Consider the following 12,850-nt stretch of genomic DNA (forward strand, 5'->3'; position numbering starts at 1 on the left):
GGGTATCTCCATGGGGCATTACCTCTCTGGGCAACTTGGACCAGTGTTTTGTCACCCTTACTGTAAAAAAAAGTCTTCTTTCTCTTTAGTCTAAATCTCACTCTTTCAGTTTAAAACTGTCACATCTTGTCCTGTCACTACAGGCCCTGCTAAAAGCCTGTCCCCAGCTTTCTTATCAGCCCCTTTAAGTACTGAAAGGCAACCAGAAGTTCTCCCTGGAGTCTTCTCTTCTCTGGGAAGAGCAACACCCAATTCTCTCAGCCTGTCCTCAGAGCAGAGGGGTTCCAGCCCTCAAACCATGCTTGTGGCCTCCCCCAGCCCTGCTTCAACAGGTCCATGAGGAAGCTCAGGTCCTCCTTCGATCTCCATCCAGCACTCTGGGCTTTCCCAAATGAGCATCACCCCTGCAGCTTGCTCCAGGGCTGTGGCATGGGGTCACAACCTCCCACGTGGTGCCAGGGATGGCCCTACACATGTGCCCATGTGTACAGCCCCTGTGCGACTGCGGCACCCACAGCCCAGGTCGGGGCAGGAAGAGCTGCTTTGTATCCCCAGGGACTTCTTGTGGTTTCTCTTTTCTGAGTCACAAGGCATGAAGCACTGTCAGGGTTGGACCTGGCTGGCTGGCTGCACTAAAACACACCCATGGGTGCTTGGATGAGGCACTGCAAAGCTTTCCCCCCTCCCCCCTGCCCTGTGTTTTCTTCCCCACAGAGGCTGCCTTCCTGGTTGAGAGGCAGGACCTTCCACAAGCCAGGAACAATTCACCTGGAGAAAAGAAGCAGAGGGAAGAGACACGGAGTTATGGGTTTGTGGCAAGAAAAATCTATCAGTGCAAACTCTGAATTTCCCATTTATTGAAACCAATCACAGTTAAAAGGTCAAATCCATTGGCAAACAGTAGTTTTGTATCATCCAGAGTGACCCACAAATGAAATCCAACCAAAAGAAAATAAGGGAACCAAACAAATCCACATGGTTCTAGCTCAGTTTGGTCAAGGCTGTTCCCTTTGGCTGCTCTTCCTGCAGCTTCACAGCAGTCTGTGCCCCGCCCCCCGACTCATCACACTGTTCCCCCCAAAGCCCCACAGCTGCAGAGGGACAGAGATGCAGGTGGCAGCCAGAAGATCCAGTTATTCCAGCTGAAGGGTCTAAGGAAGTCCTTCTTAGCAAAGATGGACTTGAGGTGGGTTTGCAGCATCCTTCCACCTTCAGCGTTTGGCTGCTCACTCTCCAAGCACAGGGAGGCTCAGGCAGGGCTTGCTCCTCAGTCTGGAAGGGACTAACCCTGCCTGCTCAGGAATGGCTGCTCAACATGAGATGCTTGAAAAGCAGAGGGTGAAGAGGCAGGTACACACCATGCAAGCTGTTTCCCCAGGCTGGACAATTAATTCACCTTGATGAATTATTTCATCCTGAGGATGCTCAGGAAGATGAGAGCTCCCAGCACACTCCCATCCCGACTCAGCTCCAAGCTCTCCTGTGGGGTGAAGTGCAACCAGGGCCACCACCAGGAAAAGCCTGCCCTGGCTCTTTGGTGAGTTACGGATCATTGAACCAGCAGTTATAAACCAGGAATTGCTTGGTAAGGCCAGGCACAGTCCTGGGCCCACGTGGAAGCGTGTCCTGCTGCACACCAGTCAGGCAGCACATCAACAACAACATGGGGGACCACACCTTGCCTTGTCAAAGAGGACATGCTAGAAAACACAAAAGCCCTTCTTTCCTGTGTTATTCTGGTTTGTTGTGTTTTTTTTCCCCAGAGAAAAACCTGGGGTATTAGACAAGACATACTAGAATAAAGGTTCACTTAGGAAATAAATTCAAGGGGGAAAAAAAAGACATTTCCCTCTTACAGACATCCCAAGAACATTCATTTTTATCTGCCTGGACTATTTGCATCCATAAAAACAACTACCCTACAACATTCCCAAAGACCAGCAGGATGCAGAGGTGTGATCCCACTGAGTGCTGGAGGTGTTATCTAAGCCCTAATGCCCTTTGGAAAAAAGGGTGGAAATGGAGCCTCTGTCAGGAGTTTTCTCCACTCAGATGCCTTGGTACCCAACCACAGACCAGCTTCATACACGACAGCGAATTTCTAATCTTCTACAGAACAAAGATGATCAAAACCCAGAGCCACCTGACTCAGAGAAACCGTCCCAGCGTGGAAGGGGAAGGAGAGGGTGACCTGCAGCCCAACCTACACCCTGTCCAACATCCCTCCAGAGGGAAAAGAAAATCCTGTTGGCGAAAGGAAACCAAGACCTGCGAGGAACCACCCGTATTTGTGCTTAGAAAACCATCAACATGGCGTTGGAGGGGATGAAGAGATACAAAATTAGAGGAAATCAACACCAAACCAGATCCAAAAAGAAAAAAAATATGTACAAAAAAAGGTCCAGAGGGTAAGGTGTGTCCAGTTCCAAATGCTGCTGCACAAATGGCTCTGAAGTCTTCTCCTGGGGAGCAGCATGCTGCCCTACCCAAGCCCTACATCCAGGGACATCATCACCACAAATCCTAGGATGGAGGTCCAGGATGCCAGCTTCCCGTTGCCACTGCAGGGAGAAAAGAGCAAGTGTGAGCTCCTGGGAGCCAGGGTTGGCTTCTCAGATGAGGCAGTGCTGCTTTATATCTCATCTGGGCAAGGGAAGGGATCTACCAGAGTCCCTGGTGCTTCCCCTTCCGTCTATCTTGCCTTTAGTGGTGGTCACCAAGCAGTCTCACCTGGTCTGTGCCTCAGGGATGATATCATCCATCACCACATAAACCATTGCTCCCGCAGCGAAGCCCAAGGCGTAGGGGAGGAGAGGCTCTGCCACCACCACGGCAAAGGCACCGAAGATGCCGGCTAAGGGCTCCACCATACCACTCAGCTGCCCATACCTGCAAAAGGCCAAGACTAAAAGCCATCAGGGACCTGGCTGAAGAGGCAAAAGAGCCCTCCCCTGGGCCTTCGCAATTCCTCATCTCCATGGTCCTCTCCAGTGCCACCATGTCTGGGAGGCAGTCGGGCACCCAAGCACATCAAAGCCAAACCACCTGGATTATTTTAAATGGGCAACAGGCAATCACCTTTAACTAGTGGTTGATCTGACCCAGCTGATTTTTTCAGGAAGGGAAATAAACCACAATCCACCTCCTTCCCCCAGGAGCTCTACAGGATTGCTTGTTGCAGAGGGGTTTGGACTGGATGACTTTTGGAGGTCCCTTCCAACCTAAACTGTTCTACAATGCTGTAACTCCGTGATTCAGGGATCCAGCTCTTGGGCAGGGATGGGTCAGAGAGGAAGCACCTCCAATGATTACAGCTCAATCCCAAAGAGGACACCTGGCCACAGCCTCAACCAGGATGAAATTGTGCTCTTCCTTCTCGCTTTGTTTCCCTCTACGACTGCTTCAACTCTCCTGACCATGGGAACTCCCTTCCCGGCAGCAGCAATCCCAGTGCAAGTCCCAGCACCGGCTGCACTTACAGAACTGGAGCTGGGTGGGAGGGAAAGAAAACAAAGCTTTGGCTGGAGCCATTTCCAAGCTTCCCCCCTGCCTTGCCATCCATCACCCGGCCCAGCACACGTGCACAGGCAGGAAGGCAGCCCTGTGCTCGCAGAGTTCATGCCCTTGGCTTTTTCACCTCTGGGAAAAGGCAAAAATAATAAAAAGTGAGGTTGAAATCCAGCCCAGAGTGAAGTGAGAGTGGGGTAAAAAAATTAGATAAATAAACAAAAAAAATTAACCCCTGTGTTTAGTGCAGAATCTGGGAGCTCACCACAGGTGCTCAGCAGGCAGGCTGGGATGGGCTGACCCACTGGGATCACTGCTGCATCCCTTGGGAACTACAGGCTCAGAAGCAGGGCAGTGCTCATGGCCCTTCCTCCAAGCTCGAAACCAGCAGTGCTCCCAGCATCAGCCTTTTGTGATGCCAGGAGGGAACCTTGCAGGTCTGAAACTTAATTCCAGCCCCATCAAAAAAACATCCAATCCGTAGAGACTGTGGGAAGCAGCTCTTGGCTGGAGCAAGCCTATCCCAAAGGCAGCTCAGTAATGGAGCAAATGGATGTGGGGAGGAAATCTGCAGGCACCCACCCATCAGGAACTGTTGGCAGAGGAGAGAAGAGGAATGAAGAGGAGTGAAGAGGAACTTGGCTTACCAGAATGCTTTCCACGTTGAAAATCCAGCACCACGCAAAGGCAGGCTGACAGCCAGGCCCTCTGGGAAGTTCTGAATCCCAATCCCAATGGCTAAGTTCCTAAGCCAAACAAAAAAAACACAAATATATGTACAGATAATAATTGGAAAGCACAGCCTGGGGTGGGCTGCTGGGAGCTGGGGCGAAAGAATAAAAGCTGTTATTAAAGATGAGCCTTTTGAATGGAAGTGCTGCTGGCCCCAGGGCTAGTCATGCTCATATTTAACATGAACACAGCAAATTTCATCTTCAAAGAGCTCCACTGTGTTTCATCGGCTTCAGCATCAGCCCTGGGAGCAACAGAGACCAGATGGAGGAGAAAAGACCTGTCCAGGGAGGCCCTACAAGGTGTTTCCAACCTGAGGCTTCCCAGAAGCCGTAGCATCACTGGATCCCAGTGTCTGGAGCAGCCCTGAGTTTGGGGCTCCCCCCTCCCAGTGGGGTTTGCTAGCAGTGCCCCAGTGAAGCCAGTTTCTCTCTCGTAACCTGCTCCAGCTCTCACCAGCATTGTCGTTAACCAAGACCACCCCTGCACAAGCCTTGGGGTACATCAGAGAAGGAGGATATTTTTTGCCACAGGATTTTGTTTCTTTCTCTCTTTTTGACCCCTCTTGAATCCAACAGAAAGGCAACACTTGGACTTGTAGAACCAAAAGCCAGAAGAGTTGTTCTGTTCATCAATAAACTAGCCTAGGAGGAGGCAGGCTGCCGTGAAGACCAATTCTCCAAGCACAAGAGGTAAAAAGCCTCATACAGGGGGCTAGGCAGGCAGGGATGGTGAACTTGACCTGCTCCAAGTAAAGCCCCACGTCCCCAGCAACAGAAAACATGGCTCTAAGAGTTGGCAACTGAAGGACAGACAGGAGAGGTTTGAAGGAGCATGTAAGGGCAGAGAACTAGGTGAGGCTTCTCCTTGCTTGCCCTCTCCCCTTTGACACTCAGACCCAACACCTATTTCAGCACCCACCTTCAGAGCACCCTTGTGCCCCCTTGCTGCCTCTCTCACACAGCTCCCATGGTGGGAGCACCACATACATCATCTGGAGCTTACCCAAAATGGAAACAACTCCATGAAGAGCCATCAGTCACCAAAGCTGGATTTGCAGTGGGAAGGTCTGTTAAATGTTCTATACTGGGGGAAGCTGCACCCCAGCTCTGGGCACCAAGAGCAGAAGCTGCTCCTGGCACCCTCAGCCACATGTTGCCCACCCATGGCAAGAATTTGCTCCAGCCTTGGGAATGGTTCTTCCCTTCCGCTCCAGGGTCCCTTCCAGCTCAGTGGGAGTTTGGGATTTTTGAGATGGGGGGGCTTCTCCTTCACTGAAAGAAACAAAACATTGCATGCACCACACTGAATGAGGCTGGGTTTTACGGAGTGGGCTCCTTGGGCTGAGTGAACAACAACTTGTCTCACAGTTGGAGCATTTCTTCTGTCATGGCTTTACCTCTGTGTGCTGGTGGAGTTTGCTGGGACCCATCTCTGGGAGGACACTGACTGTCCAGGACAGACTCAGAACTCCAGCAACAAGGTGCTGGGCTGTGACCTACCCCAGCCCACAGCTGCAAGCAGGACCCCAGCGCCTCTCTGCAAGGTCAGTTGTTCCTTTGCCAGCAGCTGAAAGCTCCTTTTGCTGCTTTAAACACTTGTTTCCTATTAGTAAAATAAGACTGGTGAGAAAAATCTCTCTGGGTTGTTTAAACTTCTACCAGGGTTTACAGAAGAGAGGAGGGGGAAGGGGGAGAGGCTGCGGGTTTCCCTAACCAGGACAGCCTATTACAATCAAAAACATTATTCAAGGGAAAGAGAGAGAGGGAGAGAGAGAACGGAGGGGGGAAAAAACATCCCTTTTAGAAAACACTGGAGCCGCTGTCTGTGCCCTGGCTTTCTTTTTTTTTTTTCCTCCTTCCCTTGCCTCGGCACAAAGCAGCTATTACTGGCCCCGACCACAACAAATTAATGGGGTGGGAGAGGGAGGTGTGAATGGAGGGGTCTGTACGGGAAGGGCGGTCAGCCCCCGCCCCCAGCTCACCCCCGGGTCCCACTGGGAGGAGAGAACCCTGCTCTGACCCCTTGCCCTGCAGCAGTCCCCAGGGCAGAGAAAACCCCAAGGGGAAGGATTGAAACCTGGGGAAAGGTCTATCAGGAGAAGGTGGGTTTGTCCCTTCTACCCTCCTCCTCTTTCCTGTGCACACCACTAGCAAAACCCATCAGCACTCCCCGAAGGCAAGAACTGGATACAGCCCTACAGCTTGGGCTACCTGGATACCACCACCAGGTGCCCAGTGGGTCTGGTATGTGCCAGAAACAGGGCTGCAGCCAGCTTGGCAAGTGCAGCAAGCAATGGGCTGCAGTGAGCAACATGCCATGTGCCACGGCACCCACCATGGCAGGCAACGTGCAATGGTGCGCATTGGGTCACAATCTGCCCAATGCCAGTGGGGACCTGCTGGGGTCAGGCCACACACCTCCCCCAGCCCTTGGAAGGGAAGCAGCACTGTGTGCTCCCTCCCAGGTCAAGACCCTAACCTGTCCCCCCATGGCATCATGTCATGTGGGTGCTGACAGTCAAGGTGGGCATGGGGTGCAGGCACACGAAGCTTCAGTGTGTGGCACAGCAAGAGGCAAAGGCCACCAGACACCCCTGCATGTCTGGCTTCTCACTACCTGCCTTGACACATCTACAGGGCAGAAAGGACCTCTGGGCTCAGCATCAGACTGAGAAGCTCTCCATATCATCTCTCAGCCTCCAGATCCTCTACATCCCCACAAAGGTCTTCTGCTTGCTGAGACCACATTCCCCTATTCCTAAGGCCACTTGTTCCTTCAACATTTCCTCCCACCACAGTCCTGTCTGAATATTTCTTGGACTTTGAGGCCTTTAGAGCCTCTCCCAGGGACACTAATCTCCTCTGTGCCAACATGGAGGCCAGGAACACAGCCTTCCTATTTGCCTTGCTTTGGTTCACTGCATGGAGGGTACCTCCACTTGCTGCTCAGGGACCGCCTCTGTTTGCCCAGTGCAGCATCTCAGGAGATGTCTGGGTGCTCAAGCGAAGATTTACCTCCAGGGCCTCCAACTGTGAAATACAACCAGCCCAAGGGATGTTCCTCTCCCCCCTGGCTGCTGAGCCGTGCACACCTCACACCTTCTCTGTAGCTCCCGTGTGGAGCTGACGGCAACACGGTCGGTGAGAAAGCAACTGAATCAAAGCTGCATTGTGTAGGAGGCAAACAAAGGCAGCCTTATTACGGAAATAGGTGGGGATTCTTGGAAGGCTTCCCCCACTGCAAAGAAATACATTGTAAAACACATGCACAAAGACAGACTGGAGCAGCCTGGCCCAGCTGACCTCAGCCTCCGAGCTACGGGACATGGAGGAGATGACAACAAGGAGAGGAGCCAACAAGAGGGATGATCACCAGGATGAAAGGTTCAGATGCATTAGGGGCTCCAAAGCAAGGAAGGTAGAGACCCCAATGTCTCAACATTTCATCCTGATGATTGTTGTCACAAGCAGGTACCTTCTGGTCTGATGGGTTACCTATGCTAGAAGATGTTTTGCAGACAAGGAGGATAACCTGTGGTTCATCCCCAGCCTACAGATGTGCATTGGTTTAAAGAGCATCCCAGGAGAAAGCACACTGGACTCTGCCTGGGGATGTGTGTACTCTACTAAGGGCTCTGCCACCAGCACCCTGGCCAATACAGGAATGTCACTTGGATGTCTCTTCCATTTGGGCACAATGGACTCAAGAGTCCTTGGAAGCATCAAAGAGCCAACTTGCACTGGATATGTTACTGTTCTCGGCTCTCTGCCTCTCTCTGCCTCACCTTTCCCATCTGTAAAATGGTGATGACACTGACATCCTCCATGACCTTCTCAAACTGAAGAGAAACGCCACTAGGACCTGTGCCATCTACACGTGAGCTCTGTAGAGCACCAGCAATGCTGGGACGGCTCCGCTCTAGCATTGGCTTCTCCTCTTCTGCAGCAGAGCCCAGTGCTGCAGTTTTAAGGAAGAAAAGCCTCCTGGTGGAGCTCCTCGTGGCAAAAGCGAAACACTCCATGTCCCCCAGGAACATACTGGGGCTGGACCTCCTACCCCCAGCTTGCCTGCCAACTGCTATGGCACCACGCTGGGAGACTCCAAGTTCACTTTCAAAAAGAGAGGAAAAAAAAATAAAGAAAAAAAAAAGTTGGCATCTCTGCATATTTGCAAGGTCAAGGCACAGAAAGCCTTCTATAAGCCTAAACCCTTGTTTTCAAGGGCCTATTCTTTTACAAACTGATTATGAAAGCAGGCTACATATTCTTAACAAGCCCCTTTTCACTCCGGCTTTCAGTTCCCTCCAGTGTATAATGTGCATGTGTATTCTTGCATGGCAGGCCCTTACATACTGTTTTGATTGTTATCAGCCTGCCATGAAAGGCCTGATTGTTTTGGCTTCCCAAGATTACATCATGGCTCCCACTCGGGCGGCCTGTCGAGGTGTTTGATCAGCGCTGGCAGGTGGGAAGGAGCTCGGCGGCGAGCGCAGGGCTCTCAGAGCTGCCCCCAGACCTGCCCTACCTGTTCCATGCAGCTCTGCCCCCAGCACGGGAGGCTCTCCCGCCAGCAGCCTCCGCTCAGGGTGGTAGCGGTTCCCCCCACGGCCGTCCCTGATGCTTGCTGGACCATGATCCCACCCTGAACCAGACGTGGGGTGGATGGCATTGGGGCTGTTCTGTCTGGAGAAAAGAAGGCTCCAGGGAATCACAGAATCACCGAGGTTGGAAGAGACCTCAAAGATCGTCGAGTCCAACCTGTCACCACAGACCTCATGACTAAACCATGGCACCAAGTGCCACGTCCAATCCCCTCTTGAACACCTCCAACCTTAGAGCAGCCTTCCAGCACCTGAAGGGGGATTATAGGAAATCTGGGAAGGGACCTTTTACAAGGACTTGGAGTGATAGGACAAGAGAGAATGGATTAAAGCTTGAGGAGGGCAGATTTAGGCTTGATATTAGAAAGAAATTCTTTACAGTGAGGAATGTGAGATACTGGAACAGGATGCCCAGGGAGGCTGTAGATGCCCCATCCCTGGCGGTGTCCAAAGCCAGGCTGGATGAGGCTTTGAGCAACCTGGGCTAGTGGAAGGTGTCCCTGCCTGCTGGGGGGAAGTTGGAACTAGATGATCTTTAAAGTGCCTTGCAACCAAAACCATTCTATGAACCTATGGGCACATGGGGCTCCTCGGGACTCTTGCTGTAGGTGTTTTAAAGCCAAATCATAGAATGGTTTGGGTTGCAAGGCACCTTAAAGATCATCTAGCTGCAAAACAGGCACCACGTCTTCATTTGGAAGTCAACAGCAGAACGTCCACTCAAACTGTGCCATGAGCAAGGTGCTTTCTAAACAGCACTGAAGACACCAGCGCATCTGAAAGGAAACAAAGGGAAAAGAAGCAGCAGGAAAGAATCTGGGGCACAAACCAGGGGAAGAGCTGCAGAGATCTGGAGGCAGGAATGGGCTGGACAGCTGCATAGACACACATCTCCAAGAAGAACCACAAAAGCAGAAGATAAAAGGGGCATGGGGTTATGCAGCCTGTGCACAAGCTGTTCTACCAGCCTTCTCCTGGGAATAGAGAAGCTCCTGCCAGGTCTCTGCTAGAGCTGTGCATGCTAGGCACATCTCAAAGGAAACACCACCTGCTCTCCCAGTGCCTGGCCCTTTCAGTGCTGCTTCTCCACTGCCACTTCCACATCAAGGCAATCAGGATGGGTCTGTGCATGAAGTATCCAAATACATTCATGGGGACTGGCACAGGAAGGTGGGCAAGGCCTTGGATGTAGCTGGCCAAGGGTGGAAGAACAATGGATCCAAGGGCTGGAACTCCAATGTTGTGAGGACAGGATGAGAGAGCTGGGCTTGTTCAGCCTGAAGACGAGAAGGCTCCAGGGAAAACTTATGGTGGCCTTTCAGTTCTTAAAGGGGACAATAAGAAAGATGAAAACAGACTTTTAGCAGGGCTTGTAGTGACAGGACAAGGGGTGATGGTTTGAAACTAAAAGAGGGAGATTTGGACTCTAAGTAAGGAAGAAATATTTACATTGTGGGTGGTGAAACCCTGTCCCAAGCTGCCCAGAGAGGTGGTAGATGCTCCATCACTGGAACAATTCTAGATCAGGTAGTTTGGGGCTCTGAACAACCTGCTTCAGTTGCAGATGTTCCTGTGGACTGCAGGTGAGCTGGACTAGATGACCTTTAAAGCTGTCCCTCCCAACTCAAACCATTCCAATATTCTCTGATCCCATGAGACACAAGCTGCAAGCAAGAGCCATCAGCCAAGCGCTAACAGTTTGGGCTCGGATGCTCTGTGGGGCTGGGGCAGCTCCTCCCCATCTCTACAAAGCGAGGGGAGGCTCAGATGAAAGGACACACATCCACACACCCATTTCAGCCATGCCCTGGCACGAGTGGCTGCTGGCAAGAGCAAGGTCAAAGCCATTAGGGTGGGTGATAAGCACTGAGCACTGGCTGCACGCAGCTGGCCCTGGCCCTGGCTGCGTTGGGGCAGGCGAGGATCTACCGCCGGAGCTCACGGAGAGCTCCCATTGTCTAGTGACTATTTTTTTTTTCCTCTGGGCTTTTAAAAAAAATCTTTATTCTTATCTACCTGGTTATTTATGTAACTGTTTGATTTATGAGTCAGCCTCACACACAGGGTAAAAGTTCACAGCTCCCCCGATCTGGGAAGCACAAAGAGGCGCTTCACGAGCTCCATGCGGCCCTGCTCTCCTCTCTCTTTTTCATCATGTTTTGACCTCAGCTGCGCAGCAGGGAAGGTTCAGGGAGCCCTGGTGCTTTCTCCTGCTGCCAGATAAGAGTGTGAACCTGACCTGTGAGTGCAGGACCCAGCCAGCCTCGGCTGAGCCTCACCCAGCTCTGTCTCTCCAAGGTTACTATCTGGCAAAACGAGCAGGAGACATGACCGAGACCCAGGAGTCACTCCCTGCAAAACCCCCTTGGCAGGAGATGCAAGCCAGGAGTGATTGCCCTTGTCCTGCTACTTGCTCTTGCAGCACATAATGAAAAGCAGGATCCAACACAGGACAAATTCCCATCTGCACAGTTCTGGCCTATCCAACTAAAAAGGTAACAGATTATCATGACTGGATGGAGCCATCACTCCCCGTTCCCAGCATCGCTTCCCCATCATGTTTACTGGGTTCAGTTCCTGCCCCAGGAAAGGGACCAGCACAAGACCCAAATATTCCCAGGCCTGGCATCACAAACACACAAATGGGCTCCCAGCAGGTGGTCCTCAGCCATGCAGAGAGGTAGGGACCTGGTCCAAGGTCTGGCTGCAGATGGGTGGGTGAGCCCTGGGAGAGGCTCAGCTCCTGCAGTGGGTTCCCCTCTGCCTCACTTTCCTTTAGGGACAGGCAGGCAGCATTTAAAAAGCAGCATGCAGAGTTGCAGGACTCCCACCACTGTTCACAGCATCTTTTCCTTTTCAGAAGCAACTTTGGAGAGGAGCTTAGCAACATTAGGGGCCTCTCTGAGCCCTGCAGCCACCCAACTCCGAGGCACTCTGTAATTCCCACCAAACCCATACAAGCAGAATGGCAATGACCACGAAGAGAAGACTTGCAGGGATGGGGAGAGCTCACACCTCATTAGAGCCGACTTCCAAAGATGATGACTTGGACAGAAATGTCTCCACTGTTAATCAGAGACCAACAACATCCTTCCCTGGCAACCACTGAGGAGCTGCAAGCAGCACCTTCCCACACCAGGCACCCCCAGGAGGCTCCAGTTAAGACCCTACAAGTCAGAAGCATCTATTTTTAGCCACCTTAAGACGACCTTCACGTGAGACCTCATTAGTCTATTTTAAACAGTGTCAGGCTGCAGCTAATTTAAATGTTTACATATTCATATAGGCACACACCCATAAATAAAGCAGGATTTTAACGATGTGGCTGCACTGATCTCAGGCAGGGCTAGAGCTGGAGGGAGATACAGAAACCTTCTAAAGGTTATTCAAATATTTTTTAAACAATTAAACACAGGCAGCAGCTGGGTGGTCTCAAAGCAGGGCTGGGCTTACAGCCTTCCCTATAAAAACTCCCAGTAATAGGTGCCAGGCAATGGTGATAGCTTCATAGAACCCCCACCCCCAGCCCTCTCCTTTCTAGATGAATCTTCAAATTGTAAAGACATTTCACATAGAAGAATTGTTTTACTTGCTATAGAAATCTCAGTGTGAGTAACAGGCTGAGGTGGGATGGTGGTGAATAGTTTAAGGGGTATTTTTTAGGTGTTTGGGTGTTGTGGGGTTTTTTTGCCTTCTCCTCCAGATTCAGCCAACACACACAGCCCCCACTGCTTCCAGAAAAAGAAGCCTCGAGCAAGGAAAGGGAAGAAGGATGAGTGTAGGTAATAACAACATTATTACTCCTCCCTGCTGTGGGGTGAACAGAACCTGAAGGGAGCCAAAGCCCAGCTAGAGGTCTAGATAAATACATGTACATAATTTACTCCTCTCTCAGGTGCCTGCAGCAGCATGGTGACAGAGCTCAGCATCCCACTGGTCCCCATCCCACCCTGGGCAGCTAACTGGCCACACAAGCAGAGCTGCTTGGCCAGGGCATGGGTGTGTGGA

The 12,850-nt window shown here is 51.6% G+C and overlaps 1 protein-coding gene across 1 annotated transcript in view; it reads right to left on the reverse strand.

The window, feature by feature from the left end:
• Positions 1 to 854: 854 nt before the first annotated feature.
• The window catches only part of SLC39A11 (solute carrier family 39 member 11), a 100,049-nt gene continuing 88,053 nt past the window's right edge, over positions 855 to 12,850 (reverse strand). The window contains exons 8-10 of the mRNA XM_054171125.1: positions 4,155 to 4,253; positions 2,731 to 2,889; positions 855 to 2,561 (exon numbers count right to left, since the gene is read on the reverse strand). Of these exons, the coding sequence (XP_054027100.1) occupies positions 2,483 to 2,561; positions 2,731 to 2,889; positions 4,155 to 4,253 (337 nt within the window). The 3' untranslated portion in view covers positions 855 to 2,482. The remainder of the gene's footprint in view (positions 2,562 to 2,730; positions 2,890 to 4,154; positions 4,254 to 12,850) is intronic.

Source organism: Dryobates pubescens, chromosome 20, assembly GCF_014839835.1.
Source record: "Dryobates pubescens isolate bDryPub1 chromosome 20, bDryPub1.pri, whole genome shotgun sequence".
NCBI lineage: Eukaryota > Metazoa > Chordata > Aves > Piciformes > Picidae > Dryobates > Dryobates pubescens.